The following is an 18608-nucleotide window of genomic DNA, read 5'->3' as shown; positions in this document are numbered from 1 at the left end:
AGCACCAGGGACTTGAACTTGATGCGGGCGGCTAACGGGAGCCAGTGAAGGGACATAAGAAGGGGAGTTGTGTGGGAGACTTTGGGACGGTTGAACACCAGGCGGGCTGCCGCTTTCTGAATAAGTTCCAGAGGCCTGATGGTCACCGCCGGGAGGGAGTCGCAGTAGTCCAGACGAGAGATGACTAGAGCCTTGATGGGTATCTGCGCCGTTTCCTCCGTGAGGAATCTGCGGATTTTCCTGATGTCGCGAAGGAGAAATCTGTGCGACCGCTGCAACGTTCGCTGAGAATGACGGTTGGTCGTCTTGGACCTCACCCAGGTTTCTTGCAGTCGGGGTTGGCTTTACCACGGGGTAAAGCCAGCTCAGTCTTGTCTACGCCAAAAATGTTTTTGCCCGTAAAAGGCAGTCGTTTGCTCGCCGGCGTCGTCACGCAACTGTGTTATGATTTCACAATATTGACTTGTGGGATTGTGAGAAGCATCCTTTCCATTTCTCTGTATGTCCAGTAAATGTGGAGAAATAAAGCTGACTTGGACTTGGTGCAACTGATGGCTTGGGTGGAAATATAGCGAGCTTTTATTTTGTCACTTTTGCTGCATAGCTGAGTCTGTGCCCTGGTTAAGCAATTTATTTCACATATATATGAATATATAAAACTAACCCCTACGAGTGAATGTGAGCCAGGTAGGTAGTGTTTCAGTGTTGGTTCTCGGTCCTCCAGGTCAGTGTTTCCCAACATTTTTTGGGCAACGGAACATATTTTACATTAAAAAAATCACACGGCATATCGTCAAATAAATATATCAAAAACATTTTGAATGACATTTAATGAAACTGTAGTCTTGGGCTATTTTTTTAACAGCGGCAGGGCCGAGCAGATTTGCAGGCAGGTAGCATTCATGTCAGCTTTTCAAGAAATGAACCAAAATGGAGAAACAAATCAATTTTCCACCATGAGATTGTTCCCCAACGCAGCGTACGTGGTTTGTATTTTTCTTTTTTAAAGAAACACACGAAACCCTCAGCGATCCGCGATATTTATCGCCGAATCCGTGCCATCCCTGCAGGAACAGTTCCCTCTGACTCATCCTGTAACTGCCTCGCAGGCAATAAATCGGGTATTCGGAAAACCTGTTTGGAAAACTTTTATTTCAAAGTGTGTGAGCGCAGAAGTAGACATTACATGAACAGACATGTTATTGCTTTTATTTAGGTCCTCTTTGAGGAAAACGTTTCTGTCACTCCAGATCTGTGAAAGATTCCAACTCTTGAACACGGGGTAAAGACTGACCGGACAGAAAAACAGCTGTTATATCTGCTAAATCATCAGAGCGAATATATTTCTTTTTCCATATTAAACATAATCCTAAAGGCTTTTCTCGTAATATTAAATGTACACTTTATCTCCCCATCCCTTCCCATTTCAGTAAGTAAAACCAGGGCATAGTAGCATGACTTAAGTAAAATAATTACAATCTAGATTACAAAACAGGAAATGCAGACAAAAACAAACGCGACAAAAAAAAAAAAAAAAAAAAAAAAGAAAGAAAAAACTACAATGTGACATAAAATCAAGGCTACCAGCAGAGCGACAGAGCTATGTGCTGGACACGACGGTCATAGTGGTTACAAGTCACCCAGTTGCTCTCATTGTCCAGGGATGAGGCCATCGTTGGAGAATCATCTAAAAATGGAGGTAAAAATGAAAAAAAAAAGGCGCAACTCGGTTTTTATTTGTTCTACAGGTAAAGGTATGTAAAGGCAGAACACGCTTTCTTTTTTTTTTTTTTTTTTTTTTCAAATCCAAGGACAATGAAATGACAAAGAGACTGGAATATTGTTTTAAAAAAAAAAAAAATCAAAAAGGTGGAAACAGCTTAATAGATTTCACTCTGGCGTTCTTGCTGGGAAACACAGGCACAAGCACTATGTACAGCAATAATTAACATTCTATCAGACAGTGTGTGTGTATGTGTGTGTGTGTCGTGTTTCGTTCACTTGATGTTGGAAATGAAGAGAATGAAAAGTGTGTCGGGAATTAAATTGAAAAATTGTTAAATCCGGGAATGTTTGGGATAAATGCGCGCGGCTCTTAACTGGTTGAGGGGATTCACATCAGTGCAATACATTTGAAGTCATTCGTCGCTGCAGCTTTTTGGGAGCTTCATGAAAGAAAGTGCTGCTTTTTAATTTTATTTTTTAATTCACTGCAGTTTAAGACAAAGTTAATTTCACTTTTTATCTTCCAAATGGCACCGAGGAACACGTAGGATGTTGGCCCTGGAGGATTTCAGCCAGAAAGTCTTTCTAACGCCGCTGTGACGTCGATAAAGGCACATGCTAAGGTTTATGAGATTTGCCTATTTTCTATAACGCCTATGGTTAGATTAGAAGATTAAAACAATAAGACAAATGTCGGCAAGGACCAAAATCATGAAACGAGCGGGAAAGTGGTGAAAGTGTGAATTCCTGCTTTGTCATGTTTGTACACAATACGATGAACAACATTCTAAAATGTTTATATTCAGGATCAAAACATAATAAGAGTGGGAATGAATACATTTCTGCGATCTCATCATTTTCCACGATTTAAAATTCAGATTCTTTTTCGTTGAATTCAAAAAGATGAATGTAACAATTTCAACAATCTAATAAGTTTTAAAGGAATGACTTTGAGCCCTGTTTGGACGATGATTTTATTTCTTTTCACCGCTGCAAGAGAGAATTCTTCCAAAAGTCAAGCAGAGAACGGCACAGGGGTCGCAAGGGTTTAATTAATGCTCAAGTTAAATAACTGCGCTGGTTAATTCACAAGTATGGTAAATACCGAGGGTAAAAGAAACGCTGATGGTGTTAAGACAATACTATTCGCAAGCTAACTGCAGCTGTCGAGGGCAGGGGTTCGTCGCACAAGCAAAGAAACGCGTGTGCTATTTCACGACGTGAACCGGGATGGGGTTTACATCTACTGCGGCTGAATCAGTTCAGATAAGAACCCAACGCGTGCTCTGCGAACTGATTCGGCCGGAGGCGACGCGTAAAGCAGTCGGTGCTGTCCGGAAGGGGCGGCACTCTCCGAGGTAGCCGAGAATGATTCCCGCCAACATCGTCACACGGAAAAGACGTAGAACACACAAAGAACATAAACAATAGCACCATTGTCAGTGATAATGTAGAGGAGCGATCGCGCGAGGACTCCTCTCTTGCGAATTTCCTTGCTCCTACTCTTTTTTGCGTCTTTTTCAATAAGCCATTCATTCTCAAAACAAGCTGGACATACCACCAGTCGAGCCGAGGAGGGGCTCGTTTTCAGTCAGGTTCTTGTTTTTTTTTTTTTTTTTTTTATAGATTTTTAAAATCAACTCCGTCACGAACACTTCTTTATCTTTTCTTTGAGGTGTCGACCCACCGCCGTCCTCCATTCTTCACCTCCTCCTACAAGAGCTTGCTGCACACTTGGCAGCGGCTGACTTTGGAGCGCTCTTGGCCTCCCTTTAGGGTCTCCTGCGCTGGCGAATAGACAAACTCCTGGCCGGGATCCACGGTGGTCAGCCAGAAGCTGTACTTGTTGGCGAAGTAATGGCAGGTACCCTTGGCCCCGTTGCACTCGATGAAGGGCGTCGCGCGGAAATCCTCCAGACAGGAGCCGGGAGACACCAGGGACTGACCGCCGCCCTCAGCGCCAGCTGCTGTGTGCTGAATTGCGGGACACGCGGGAATTAGTCACGCTTGAACCTCAAACTGAAGCATACAACTTCTGCGCCCGAAAAAACTGGGGATCCGCCATCTGTTTATTGGTTTCCTACCATGAGGAAGGAGTATCCTATCCAAAGACTCCTCCAGCCAGGGGGGCAGTTGGGGATGGTCAGGTCCTGACTGTGGACCGCGACGGCCTGAGAAGGAGCTTCGCACACCGCACACCTGGATCGGAAAGGGCGCGAAATTAGACCTTCATCGTTCCATGTTTGGTCATCGAACCCGACGAGCCAAAACAGCGCTCAGCACCTGCTGATGTAGGGTCGAATCTGGTTCTGGGCCACGGGCATCATCGGTATGGGCGCGGTTGTGGAGAGCCAGTAGGATTTGTCGTTGCGGCTGGCATAATAACAGACCTCATTGGGGGAGCAGTAGAGGAAGGGGATGGTGCTGAACCTGGGGAGGCAGGACCCCGGTTGACCTGGAGAAACGTAGATGTAGATGTTAAAACAGCAAAACGGTGATTTTGCATTGTTATATTTGGAAAACCGACATTATTTTACATAGACTTAACAACAGCAGCCTGGACGGCACACAACTCTGACCGGCCTGAGGTGCACCTGAGCTACTTTTACAATCTCATGACCTCAACCATCCATGTCGTGCCCCAACTCCTTATTGGTCCCAGCCCGCACATACCCTGCCTTTTTCTTCTCCTTTCGGCTTTTCCCTTCAGGGGTCGCCACAGCGAAACAACCTTCTCCATCTAACCCTGTTCTCTGTATCCTCCTCTCTCACTCCGACAACCTTCATATCCTCTCTCACTATGTCCATAAATCTTCTCTTGGTCTTCCTCAAGACCTCCTGCCCGGCAGCTCCTTATCCAAAATTGCATTCCGCACACATCCTGCCTATTTTTGTTAATCAATTTTATTGTCATTGCTACTGTCACTCTATCTATATCGTCATTTTGTTCTGGTTGTGTATTTTGCACCCTTACCGTTCCTTTATGTTGTCCGTTATTATCCCTGATGTTGTTACTGTTGTTGTTGTTGCTGCTGTTTACTTATTCATGGATGTCTCACTCTCTTCTGTCTCTCTATGTATATTTATATTCATATTTATTTTACTTTTTTGACGTAACTGTGATAAAGGAATTTCCACCGATGGGGATCAATAAAGTTTACCATAGCAAGATAACAAAGGTGCACTGACTGCCAAATGAAAATTGACAAAAGTAAATTTGAAGGGTTGAAAACAGGCACGAGAACCAATTGCAATAGATAAATGGGAAAAAAACCAAAACATCAGAGACTGAAAAATAAATGTTCTCGTACCGAGGTCCTGGTTGTGAGCCTTCTCCTGTCCCTCAACGTACAGCAAGCTGTATCCGTCCCACAGCTTTGCCATGCCCTGAGGACACATGGGAACCTGAGAGTTCTGGCTGTGCTTCACCAGAGTGTAGCCGATGCTGATGCTGCGGCCGACGCCGCCGGGGCTACCCTGACGCCCCACCGCACCCGGGAGACCTGAGCGGGAATCGACGTCTGTGAGATCACTTATCTTTTTTTTTTTTTTTCCACACAACGGATGACTTTTTAAAGGACTTGCCTTGCTCTCCGTTAGGTCCGGGGAAACCGGGGGGTCCGGGGTCACCGGCTGCCCCAGGGAGGCCAGGAGAGCCGGTCCTGCCAAGTTTACCCACAGAGCCGGGACGACCCTTGGCACCTGAGGCCGAAGAGCAAATACAGACTTAAAATCCAGTTACGGTATTTTCACGACTGTAAGGCGCACATAAAAGATTTTCTTCAAAATGTGCGGCGCGCCCTAAAGTGCAGTGCGCCCTGTGTGTGTTGTTGTTGTAAGGCGGACGTAGTAGAGAACACCATGGGAATGCTAAAGGAGGAAGTGTTGGCGCTGATTGTATATAAAAGAACGGGTATGTGCGTTATGCAGAACGTCGTTGTTTTAACAACAAACACATCCAGCCCGGCCACATCGCCGACATGGACGAGGTGCCGCTCACTTTCGACATCCCGGTGAGTCGCGTTGTGGACAAGAAGGGGACCAGCACGGTAGCGATACGCACAACGGGGTACGAAAAGTCTTCTTGTAGACCACAGTTTCACTAAGAGTGGAGGGCAGCGCCGGGTGAGTTACGCCACAATTTGCGAATGGATTGTAGCTGCTCGGGCTAACGTGTCTGCTGGCACTTTTCTTCGAGCTTTCGCAAAAGCCGGCATCAATTCCGAGAAGCCGCGTGGCACGGAAAGTGACTCTGACAGTGAAGAAAGTGAACCTGGCATGTGGGATGGAGATTTAGCGCAGATGTTCAAATCGGAAACAGAGGATGAGGTCTTCCATGGATTGGATTGATGACATTTACCGGTAAAAAAAATGTAAATACCAAACTCAGTTTTGCTCCCGCTCTAGTTTTAAATACGCACACTTGTATGCTTGTGTGTGTGTTGTTGTTGTAAGGCGGACATAGTAGAGGACACCATGAGAACGTTAAAGGGGGAAGTATGGGCGTGGATTGTATATAAAACCTGCGCCCTATAATCAGGTGCGCCTTATAATCAGGTGCGCCTTATGTGTGTGTTAAATACAATAATGCTACACATAACTGAGACTGCGCCTTTTAGTGTGGTGTGCCTTATGGTCGTGAAAATACGGTGATTAAAAAGAGCATCCGATCAACCGCACTGACAGAGATATCAGGTTATTATTTATATTTTATAGGTTATTTGTTTGTGTATGCTGCTGCTACCGAGTTGCACAGGGGTCAATGAACTACCTCTACAGAAATACGTATTTTTGCACAGTTTCAGATACCCATACTTGCCATTGACTGATTTACTTGTCCTCCACATTGTCATATATATCTTAAAAACACTCACCTGGACGTCCAGGCAATCCAGGCTGCCCCGGTTCTCCGGGGGATCCAACAGCTCCAACTTCACCGGGATACCCCGTGTCACCAAAGCTCACCGGCTGCCTTTCGGGTTGCAGAGTGATGCCGCGGCGACCCTTAGGACCAGGTCGGCCTGGAAAAGAGATGCGAGCGATAGTGAAAAAGGCAAAACCAGATTTGTCGGACGCAGGGACTGAAAGTCTCCCACCTTGAGATCCCTTGAGTCCTTTGCTTCCGTAGTAGCCCGGGTCACCGGGATAACCTTTGGGACCAGTAATTCCGCCAAAGCCGGACTCTCCATTTGCTCCTGAGAATCAGCCAAGACACATTGTATATAATTATTTCCAGTCTTCCTTGTTCATGTTCAATTTTCCTCAAAACGCGTCAAAATTTTCGTCAGAACACTCATGAGTCTCATGGAGGATCTACTTCACCTTTGAATCCGGGGCTACCCGGGAGTCCGGGGCCTCCGGAGAAACCGGGTTCTCCTTTCCTGCCAGGAGATCCGGGGAAGCCCGGCAGTCCAGAATCACCTCGGTCTCCCTGGGCTGTGCCCGGACCAGGGGGGCCTGGAGGGCCTGGAGGACCACTGAACCCTGAAAGGAAGACAGCACAAGTTGAAGAATGGAATTGGAAGTTGACATTAAAGAAAGCTAAAGGTGACCAAGCTGGGCTAAGATAAACTAAGATTAAATTGGGTATTCTAATATGAGTTCAAGTCATGAAAAACAGAGGTGAGGAAGGTAACACAAAGAGCATTTACCATACTCTCCATCCAGTCCAGGCAGGCCAGGGTCTCCCAAAGGTCCGGGAGTACTTGATGTGAGGGCCGAACCAGGAGGTCCGGTGGGACCGGGAAGTCCCGGATATCCCGGACCACCTGACACGCATGCACAAATTATGATTATTTTCTTAAACTTTGATGAAATGTATTTGACAAAAAACTTGTGTCTCTTCGACATTTGTCACCTGAGTTGCCTCTCTCCCCCTTCGGGCCGGGATAGCCCGGTCCCCCCGGATAGGAAGAACCTCTCTCTCCCTTCAGTCCTGGAATACCAGGGGCCCCAGGGCGACCATCAACACCTCCACCTAGAACATAATGCATCAAGCCCTTTTTATTATTTGAAGAAACTTTTTGTTGAACCGCAATTTTTTTGAGACCCATGGTTAGCCTCACACAAGCAAGGGGGGTTAGTGTGCAATATTTCCCAAATGGTTCAAGCCATGAGGAGGACCTACTTGGAGATAATATTTGAAATTATTACCTGGGGTTCCAGGGAGGCCTTTAGCGCCAGCAAGGCCATTAAGTCCGTCCAACCCAGGGGCTCCAGACAGACCTGAACAAAAAAAAAAACAGAATGAGTGTCCCGAGGACTTCATTATCGTCCCGTCGAAACGCGCGATCGTGATGTTTTTTATTCTTCACCTTTGCCTCCAGGACCTCCGGGTCCTCCAGGCAGACCAGGAGTCCCATCCTGTCCTCTATTTCCCGGGTAGCCAACCTGACCCTTTTGCCCAGGGAAGCCAGGAGAGCCTGAGGAGGGAACAAGACAAGTAGGTTCATGGTTATCGGGTCAAAAACAGGCAGCCGGCATCGCCATGTCTTCGGCGCGATAATCTCTCTCACCCATTAATCCGGGTCGTCCGGGTTCACCAGGAAGTCCCTTGGTTCCAGAGAAACCCGGGCTTCCCGGAAAGCCGTTGTCACCAGGAGCTCCATCATTGGCACGTCCGCCTGGAGAAAGACAAAACAGGTCGGCAACGTATCCGTTTAGGGCAGGGACAACAAACTCAAAATACACAGAGGGCCAAAATTTAAAAATGGGTACAAGCCGAGGGCTGGGGTGGTTCAATGTTTCTTGAAAAATGACCTTATTCACCCTGAAAGTAACAAAGCTTTTAAAATGATTACCTCTTAAAACAACATTAAATCAATTAAAAATCAGTTGCAACAATCTCTTAAGGCTCTGTCAGCAGCATTTCCAGGGTTAATTTCTAATGAAAATATTTTTCCACAGCCCAAAAAAAAAATTCTTTTCAATACAAAACCAACATGCCTTGTGGTAACAAGAAAAAAGTACAAAAAGGAAACTTATTGCAGCTCAGTTTTCTGCTCTCTGACGTTCTCTAGTCAAAGCCAGAAACTTGAACCTGGAACTGACAAAGCTTATACGTTCTTACCTATAAATGATAACATGAAATACAAGACAAATCTCTTACGTTTATTTCTTTTGGCTCTACAAGCAACGCATTCTCAATCCCCTGACGAATAGCGAAGCTTCCCTCCGTGGCGCCTCTTATCCCTCATTTTTTGACCAACCTGTAGAAGCGTCTAATTTTTTTGTTAATTTTTCGAAGAAGCATCGCCATGCGTCAGGTGCCCCTTCCTTGCGATTTCTCATTTAGAACACAAATGTGCAGAATCCTAACTCTGCCTTTATTTTCGTCAGGTTTAGAGAGAAATACACGCGTGGATGTGAACATGATGCTTCAGGTACGTCGAAAAATGATGAGACAGCGTTTCCAAATGCGTCGGTGTGTGGCGCAAAAGGAAGCCGTCAGTTTCCGTCAGGCGTTTGACGCACTGGGATGAGGATGGGCTGCGAAAAGAAGCTTTTCCTGAGAAATTTCCTGAGTAATTCCTCACGCATTTTCTCCCGGATTCTGTCCACCAGTCCAGTTTATCCCAAAGCAGTGCCATTTCATTTGGGCATACCGCTTCAACGATAGTTGCCTCTCCCGTAGTTGAGCTTAACCCCAAAAGTTCCTGTGTTACACAACATCTCAGTCCGATCCACGGATAAAAATCGACAGTACCGCTGCTCTCTCCATGAACGTATACTCTGCCTCTCACTTGTCTTGAAACCCCCGTTTTCAAAGTCCAACTTTTGGGATTTGATTGACGCGCCACAACACATGCAGTGCATTGTGGGACTTGTATTAATTGTGCTTGCAATGTATCGACGGACCAGCTCTAATAGAAATTAAATATCCCGCGGACCAAAGGTAATCCCGCTGCGGGTTGGATTTTGCCCGCGGGCTTTGAGTTTGACATATGTGGTTTAGGATTTGAGAAGTTGAATAGCGGTTGGCTTAAAAAAAAGACAAGATCAGATGCTAATAGGACTGAGCCTGCCTTGGGGGGGAACGAAGCAGTATCTCCACGAGCCGGTCCAAAGCCCGGATAAATGCAGAGGGTTGCGTCCGGAAGGGCATCTGGCTTAACACTTTTCCGAAAACCAAACATGCAAATCAACCATAATAACCAGATCACATGGGATCGGTCGAGGACCGGGTTAACAACGACCGTCGTTGGTACAGATGACCTGCGGGGTACCTGTGGAAATTAGGCTACGGTGGGTCGAAGGTAGGATATGAAGGTAGTTGGTGTGAGAGAGGAGGATACTGAGAATAGGGTTAAATGGAGAAAGTTGATTCGCTGTGGCGAGCCCTGAAGGGAAAAGCCGGAAGAAGAAGAAGAGGATCAAGATCAGATGCTGTCCAACTGCCTCAGGTGAGCTGTTTTGACCAAATTATGCAGGAACCCAGGAAACTGCGGTGAGTCTCATGAAAGGACATCCACCCCATCCATCCATCCAGTGCCTTGGAACAAGTCTAAGTGTATTGACACATGATATGATTACCTGGAAATCCTGAATCTCCTGGCAGACCCTTGGCTCCGGGACGTCCGGGATACCCGTAGCTGTCTCCAGGTATACCTGGGGGAGAAAACACAAGTCAGCAAATAACATTAGCTCCCAACCGATTTGATTTGATACTTGTAATTTGAAATTTTGACGTACCTTTTGGACCAGAACGACCAGCGGGTCCAGGGTCACCAGAGAAACCGGGTGCGCCGTCATCACCCTGAAAAATCAGAGCGACTCACTGTGTTGACTTGTCGGCTACATTAATTTGTTTTTGTGAGCGTTTGCTTACCCTTGGTCCAGACATGCCGGGGAATCCCATTATTCCAGGTTCCCCTTTCGGACCAGGGAGGCCCGGAGCCCCCGGCGACCCAGGATACCCGGGTGTTCCCGGCTGTCCTTTACTCTGCTCCGCGAAACCAGGGAGTCCGGACAGACCCTGGCGACCAGGCTGGCCAGGCAGGCCCTTGTCACCTGTGACACAACAGAATGGACTTTTAGGAAAAAATGTTGCCGATATCGGAGCAAAATCTGTGAGGAAAGTACAGATTCCGCAGAAAAATACCCTTTGCTGAAGAGGAGGCTACCTTGTTTTTTTAATGGCTTCCGCCAAAGAATCAGCCTCAGTTGTATTCTAGACTCGAATGACACTCAAATAGCGATAAACATAAAAGAAGCACGTCACCTCTGGGTCCAGGGAAGCCAGGAAGACCACTGGATCCAGGGGTTCCGGGGTCTCCTTTCTCCACAGTGGATTGAGGATAAGGTGGAGCAGGCAAACCTTGCGGGCCAGGGCTTCCTCTCTCGCCTACGGAGGAACGTTGGAATAAGTCCGACTCTCAGGCAGAAGACCTCCGTACTCGTCCATCGACCAAAACCAAAACTCTACCTTTCTGCCCGGGGTAGCCTGTGCCTCCGGAGAGTCCATTTCGACCAGGCCCTCCGGACAATCCCTTTCCTCCGGTTGACCCCGGAGCACCAGGGCGACCCGGTAGTCCAGGGAAACCCATCAGGCCTTGGAAACCTCTCTCGCCTGTGAATAGAGAATAATATTGGAGTCCCCTTAGTGTTGGAATTGAACTGAAGCGATGCCTCGCGGCAACCTACCCTTCCGTCCTGGTATCCCTGGGACTCCCCTGGTTCCTGGACCTGCGCGTCCTGGAGGTCCGCTCGGCCCCGGGTTACCAGGGATACCAGCTAGACCTGGAGTTCCCTTCATACCAGCGGGTCCTGGAAAACCTGGGTCTCCACGTTCTCCCTTTCTACCAGGAAACCCTGGCGGTGGACGGTTGACGCAGGAGATCATTGACCAGAAAGACACACACGCACGCACGCACAGGCACACACACACACACACACACACACACACACACACAAAAAAAAAGACGGAAATTCAGTCAGATGATTTAAATATCCAACTGAAAATGAAAGACAGGAAAATAGCACTGATAACAATTTCGCTTTAAAAAATAAAGAGCAAAAAAAACAACAAATAAAAGTATCGCATAAAGGCTTCGTAATTGGCAACACAGATTATTAAGTGATAATCAAAAAAATTATTATTTTTTTTAATTAAAAATAGATTTCTTCTCTTCGTCAGCTGAATCAAACTTACCTTTCGACTTACCTCTGACAAAAAAAAAAAAAAAATCATATAAGGACTTATTAACCTATCTACTTCTATACATACACAGCTCACACGTTGGGGCAAAAGTAATCTATGAAAACACACTTTCTATTATATTGGTTCATTGCAAAGATCTGGCTGCAATTGCACTTTGATTTGGGATACGATATTTATCGATAAATGGACACATCCACGATGTGGCTTTTGAAAAATTCATGTCCAGAAACCAAAATGAATCCCTGGATCAATATTAAAAAATATCACTACATTTTTTAAAACCTATGCCAAATTCTGTATTCGCATAAAAAAATAAAAATAAAAAAAAAAACGGGAAACCCAAGTGCAATTCCAGACTTAATTAGCATTTTTCAACCACATTAGGTTTGTATGCGCAAGCTGCATTCTACCATAGCGTTCTTAAAAAGACGGCCTGTTTTCAACACACCCAGGGCAATTTGTCACACGTCTCTCTTATCGGGAAACAGGGAGGGATATGGTGAAAATGGCGGGTCCTTTTTAAGAGCGTGGAAAAAGCTTCTAAATTGAGAGAAGCAGATTGTTAAATTGCATTTGTATCGCGACCGGCTGCCACACAAGCCTCTTGGTATCAATCCATCTAGCGTTTACATGGAACGGGTAAATGGACTACGGGAGTTAGTGCTGCATAAACAAAAACCAAACAACAAATCGTGGCTAAAACGTCCATCTCGAGCGGTTACGTCGCATCTTTTTCGAGTAGCGCGCTCTCCTGCCGTGTTTCTAGCCCAGGGGTCGGCAACCCGCGGCTCTTTCACCTTTACACTGCGGCTCCGAGTGGCTTGAGAAAATAAATTATAAATATTTAATTGAAGAATATTTCATTTGTGTTAATTCCTTTTTTTAACTTTTAGTTCTAAGTTGGAAGATTATTGTGATCTTGAAATATTAAATATTAAATATTGAATATTGAATATTGAATATTGAATATTGAATATTGAATATTAAATATTAAATATTAAATATTAAATATTTGCAGATGCTGTGCGCGGAAGTTCAGGAGCAGAAGTCCCATAAACCAGGTAAAAGAAATATTTATGAAGATATTTTGCAAATACTTACTTTTTATTGTTCACTGACACAGTGATTTTTTTTCCCGATTTATTTTTAAAATTCTGGTCAAGGCTCCGCTAAACGCTCTGAAAGCCCAAAGCTCAAAATGAGTTCATTACATAAATAAAATTTAATTTTATCTGTAATACTTTGTGAATTTCAGAAGCAACACACTACACACTTATTTCTACACAGTGTAGAGGTAATAAAAAGCAATATACACAGTGGTACCTTTATTTTAGACGTCAAAAAGCAATTGCGGCTCCCAGTGTTTTCTTTTCCGAGGAAACCGGGTCTAAATGGCTCTTTGGGTGTTACGGGTTGCCGACCCCTGGACTGGTCAGTTTCTCCGCCGATAAGACGACACGATTCGGTGTGTCGCTTAGCGACGACAATGTTCAGAAATAAGGAAGCGCGTAGACAACGCGCATTCATCTGGCCAACAATGGCAATAGCGGTTTATTCATACAACGTCACGAGATGCGTTGTGCTGTGAGGAAATTCGTCTCGCGGCCATTGCGCGTACGTTGGGTTCACGTGTTGAGCGAGCTGGCGAAGCTGTTTTTTAAATATTATTGTTTCAACGATGGACCCCGCTTTGCGCGTGTCGATGACAACAAGAGTGACCTTTAACCTCCATGTAGACATCCTTCTTTTCAGTGAATCAGTCTAAAAATAAAAGCAAAATAAACGGGATTTTCGTTTGATACTTAACCAGCGGATCTTTCACACCCTGAGACAATCATCTAATTATGAACACGGCCTTTTTTTTTTTTTTTTTTTTTTTTTTGTGCAGCAGCAGGTGGAAGAAAACTGGCGAAGACTTGGAGAGACGTGAAGCGTTTGATGAAATGCACGTAGCGCGAGGATGGAGGGATTGGAGAAAGGATGGATGGTGGGGGAGAGGAGTGTCTCACCTTGGCAGCCTATCGAGAATGACCCGACACCAAGAAGAAATAAATGGTGGGATCAAAGGATGGAGATGATGACGGTGGTATGTGGGAAGGAGGGAAAGAGAGGAGGAGGAAGAGGATGAGGAAACAAGGAGAAATACAAAACAGGAGAAGAGGAGATTCTTTGTGTGATGCAGAGTTTAAATACACAACAAGAACAAAACAGGCAATGTCATGGCTACTTCATAAATGGAGGCTCGGGAAAGAAATACAGTGGAAAGGGGAGCGACTGACCCAAAATGGTAAATAAAAAAAAAAAAAAAAAAAAAAAGAAGGGATGGAAGATCAAGAGCCAAGGATAAAAATAATGTTTCATCTTCTTTTACAGTAAATCGGCTGCAAGATATCTACGATGAGACACAAACGCTTCTGGTGAGAGAATCTAAAATATCACATTTGCATCGACATTGATTCTGGGTACGACGGATCCAGTAGGAAGCTGTTCCCTCACCTGGTGGGCCCATCAGTCCTTTGCTGCCGGGAAGTCCAGGTAGGCCGGGAAAGACTTGACCGGGCTCACCTGGAATCCCGGGGAGGCCGACGGCGCCGGGGTAACCGTCCACTCCGCGCTCACCCTTGCGTCCGGGAACACCTGTGCGACCGTCGAAACCTAAAAGCGTAAAGAAAACGTTCAGGAAAATGAACGCGCCCGCCCCTTGCCGTTGTTGCCGGCGGCGACGCGTTCACCCACCGGGTGAGCCGAGCCCTCCCGGCGTCCCCGGCTGGCCCTTGTCTCCGGGGAGACCCGGGAAACCGTCCTGCCCTGGAGTTCCGGGCGTCGCTCCCAGAATGTCCCCGGGCTGGCCTTTGGCTCCGGGACCTCCAGGACTACCGTCCTTCCCTCTGCTTCCATCGAAACCCGCTCCAGGTCCACCAGGGAGCCCGGCGTCCCCTCGGGGTCCCGGGAAACCTGCAAGCGGGGGGCGAAACCATAGAAGGGATGAGCTGGAGGCCCTTGATTTAACATTTCCACATTTAATTGACTATTTTCTGAAGTAAAGAGAGGCCAAAAATGTCACAGTTTTCCCCTGAAATATGTGAAGAAATTCAAGTCCAGTTGCCACAAAAAAGTACAATTACATTTAAAAAAAGACAAAAAAAAACAAAAAAACATATATATAATATAATATATAAAAAATAATAATACATATGATATAATATAACATAATATATATAAAAAACAATAATATAATAAAAAATATATAAAAAATAATATATATATACACACACACACACATATATATATATATGAGCAGTATATATATATATATATATACTGCTCAAAAAAATAAAGGAATACTTAAACAACACAATCACACTTGTGTGAAATTAAACTGCCCCCTTAGGAAGCAACACTGATTCAGTTTGACTTGTTTTAAGGACGTTATGTCAAAGTTGGATCAGCCTGTAGTGTGTTGTTCAACTTTAATTTACTTTAATTTACAACTTTAACTCCAAACCCAGACCTCCATGGGTTAACACATTTGATTTCCATCGATCATTTTTGACTGATTTTGTGGTCGGTACATTCAACTGTGTAAAGAATATTTCATTCATTCAGATCTAGGATGTGTTATTTTAGTGTTCCCTTTATTTTTTTGCGCAATGTACACATAAATATATGTGTGTATATATATATATATATGTGTGTGATTGGACATTATTATAGACTCTATAGACATGTTTCATTATGAATCAATGAATCAATGCGTGTGTATATATAGGTATGTATATATACACACATATATGTTCATTCGGATCTAGGATGTGTTATTATTGTGTTCCCATTTTTTGAGCAGTGTCTATATATATATATATATATATATATGTGTGTGTGTGTGTGTGTGTGTGTGTGTGATCAGATATTCTTATAGATTATATATACATATTTCACTATGAATCAATGCGTGTATATATAGGCACACACATACATATATGTGTATATACACACAAACACAGGTATTTGTCCCAAAAAAATTGTATATTTAATAAAACTTTGTTCTCTGAATTCTTGTGTGTTTGATCAGATATTCTTATAGATTATATACACATATTTCATTATAAATGGATGTGTGTATATATAGGCACACACATGCATATGTGTATATATACACAGCAGATCGGGGCTCGGTAGCTTTTTCTCGGTAGCTTCCTCTCGGAAGACTTCGGCAAAAATTGTACGACTGAGACTCGGGGACTATCTTCACTGAATTATTCCGTGAGGAAAATAATGACGTCTATTTCATAAAGGGCAAAAGAAGCCGGCGCTTTGAGTAACCGATAAGAGCGGCGGTTTTCGCGGTCTTGATTCTGAACCCTTTACCTTGTGGTCCGAGCTGGCCTCCAAAGCCGGGCTCTCCTTTCTCTCCCTTGGCGCCGCCGTACCCCGGACCCCCGGGACCCCCTGGCCGACCGGGCTCCCCTTTAACACCTGAGGGCCATGATGTGGTGCGTTTAAAAAGAAAACATTGACTCACTTGCTGAAGAGAGAAAATGGGTGGTTGCAGAAAGGGGTAAAACTCCTCGGATCCGCGATATCGCCTTGCAGAAAAAAGTGAAAATGCTATCTAAGTTGCACGCTCCTGCATCGGGGCGTACGCTACACATTACAAACTCCTGTATTCAAATAAACCAGAGAAGAAACAGCCACAATCTGCTCCAGAGGTCCCATGCAAAGATCTCGTTTGCAAAAAAAAAAAAAACAAACAAAAAAAAGGACTAAGACATCGTAAAACACGTTGAAAGTTACCTGGATTTCCAGGCACGCCGGGCAAACCAGGATCCCCGGCCTCACCGGTAGTGGTGCAAGGCCGCACGTCGCCTGGTAGCATTCACAAACAGGTTAGCCAACAAGTTCACTTCGATGGATCCCCGAACAAACTCTTATTATTTATATGCTCATATTAGACTGATGTCTGATTTGCACACGGAAAAATAAAATACAAATACCCACCAATACAATACAATACACGCTGTCATATATAAGTAAACGTTTGTAATCCGTCGCCAGGCCATTGCAGATTATAATTCCAGGTTAATTCGTGAATAATTTTCTCAGTTCTACTACCTCAGTGGTGGAACAAACTTCCAGAAGCAACAAGACTAGCATCATCTATCTCAACCTTCAAGAAACAGGTAAAAACTGTTCTCTTTCAGGACTTTTTACTGTGCTGATGATGCCCCAGATTAGGTTAGGCAGCAAGTTAGGGTATGCAGTGTGTGTGTGTGTACGTTTGTGTATGTCTTTGTCAAAAAAAAAAAAAAAAAAAAACTAATCAACCCAAGCTTACTGTTCTGTATATTTCCTGTGCATCATATATTTGCAGTCTCTATGTCCTCTATTGCAAGTCGCTTTGGATAAAAGCGTCTGCCAAATGCAATGCAATGTAATGTAATGTAATGAATCATTTTTGTGTTGATTATCTATCATAACAAATGAATGGCATTTCAAATAACCCCCCCCACCTCCCTCCCGTCCCCGCACTGGTTAAAAGCGCTGCGGCAGAGCTTGAAGACATGCGGCAGGTTTTTTTTTTAGCAGCTTTGATCGGAGGAAGGGAGGAGAATCGATCCAGCGGGGCCGATGTTTCCGTACGTGGAGGAGGGAGGCCGACCTCGGAGCCGTCGATCATCGTCTGACTCGGCCACAATGGAAGCCCTGAGAGGCAGGGAGCGAGGGCCTTCCATCGGCTCCGTCACGAGCGAATGATTGACAGCGAGCCTGGTTTTATTTTATTTTCTCGGGATGTTATAAACCCCTTCAGGCATCCCTTATGGCTGGATACTATATTATTATATTTCATGGTATTTTATCCCTCACAGTCCCGTTCACTGTCTCTTACGTGTCAGCTACTTATTTCCACCAATTTGATTTTTTTTTTTTCACTTTCACATATATTTTCAGGTATAAATTTGCCATATATTTGTTATTATGTCATTAGGGGCATGCAATCATTTGGGGAAATTTACGATTTCTTTTAAACATAATGCACGCAAACTCCGCACGGAAAAGACCCGTGTCGGAATTGAACCGGGGACCTTCTTGCTGCAAGGAGGAAGTGCTAAAAAACTAAAAAATTGTTACATTAGTTGAATTTACCTTCTCGTGTTTTGGATGTCGGATCAACTACAGGTCAAAGGGACATAAATTTCAGAGGACTTTTTGCAATATTGGTAAAAATTATTTAATATCATTTAAAATCATTGAAATAGCAAAAAATAACTTTGACAGGCTGTGCTTTTCTGACAAAAAAAAAAAAAAAATTCTATTTGACTTTCATATGGGGGCAAATCACCTCGCAGGGGTTAATTTGGCTCTTAGGTCACCTGGAAACATTTTTTTTTTTTTTTTTTTTTTTTTTTACGTGTCCACCAGTTGCTGGAACACCTGAAACTAAAGCGTCAGATTCTGTCCCAGACGCGTTACTCTGACTGGTGGCTGAGAAACTTATTTACCCACCCGTTCCCTCTCCGGCGTCATTAACCCCTCCACAGCTGTTTTCACCTGGACAGATACAACATGCACAAGGAGGATCAGAGATGGAGCCATGGGAGGATGGACAGAGGAGATAGATAGATAGATAGATAGATAGATAGATAGATAGATGGATGGATAGATGGATAGATGGATAGATGGATAGATAGATAGATAGATAGATAGATAGATAGATAGATAGATA

At 44.6% G+C, this 18608-nt stretch overlaps 1 protein-coding gene across 5 annotated transcripts in view; it reads right to left on the bottom strand.

Annotated features, from left to right (window-relative positions):
- Nucleotides 1-1133: 1133 nt before the first annotated feature.
- The window catches only part of col4a6 (collagen, type IV, alpha 6), a 118290-nt gene continuing 100815 nt past the window's right edge, over nt 1134-18608 (bottom strand). For 4 of the 5 annotated variants that reach the window (XM_086165364.1, XM_086165362.1, XM_086165366.1 and 1 more), the window contains 24 exons: nt 18389-18433; nt 16679-16750; nt 16253-16360; nt 14621-14839; nt 14381-14539; nt 11368-11535; nt 11150-11293; nt 10946-11068; nt 10553-10734; nt 10417-10480; nt 10258-10332; nt 8241-8348; nt 8040-8147; nt 7879-7950; nt 7583-7702; nt 7377-7493; nt 7048-7209; nt 6822-6920; nt 6600-6746; nt 5311-5427; nt 5037-5228; nt 4009-4180; nt 3810-3924; nt 1134-3699 (listed from right to left, as the gene is read on the bottom strand). In XM_086165364.1, coding sequence (XP_086021490.1) covers nt 3439-3699; nt 3810-3924; nt 4009-4180; nt 5037-5228; nt 5311-5427; nt 6600-6746; nt 6822-6920; nt 7048-7209; nt 7377-7493; nt 7583-7702; nt 7879-7950; nt 8040-8147; nt 8241-8348; nt 10258-10332; nt 10417-10480; nt 10553-10734; nt 10946-11068; nt 11150-11293; nt 11368-11535; nt 14381-14539; nt 14621-14839; nt 16253-16360; nt 16679-16750; nt 18389-18433 — 3149 coding nt within the window. In that variant the 3' untranslated portion in view covers nt 1134-3438. The remainder of the gene's footprint in view (nt 3700-3809; nt 3925-4008; nt 4181-5036; nt 5229-5310; nt 5428-6599; nt 6747-6821; nt 6921-7047; nt 7210-7376; nt 7494-7582; nt 7703-7878; nt 7951-8039; nt 8148-8240; nt 8349-10257; nt 10333-10416; nt 10481-10552; nt 10735-10945; nt 11069-11149; nt 11294-11367; nt 11536-14380; nt 14540-14620; nt 14840-16252; nt 16361-16678; nt 16751-18388; nt 18434-18608) is intronic. The other variant, XM_086165365.1, reaches the window with a different exon arrangement.

This window comes from Fistularia commersonii, chromosome 19 (assembly GCF_037954325.1).
Source record: "Fistularia commersonii isolate RoL2024-O1a breed Wild chromosome 19, RoL_Fcom_v1.0, whole genome shotgun sequence".
Taxonomy (NCBI): domain Eukaryota; kingdom Metazoa; phylum Chordata; class Actinopteri; order Syngnathiformes; family Fistulariidae; genus Fistularia; species Fistularia commersonii.
This window is presented reverse-complemented; position numbering and strand designations above follow the sequence as displayed.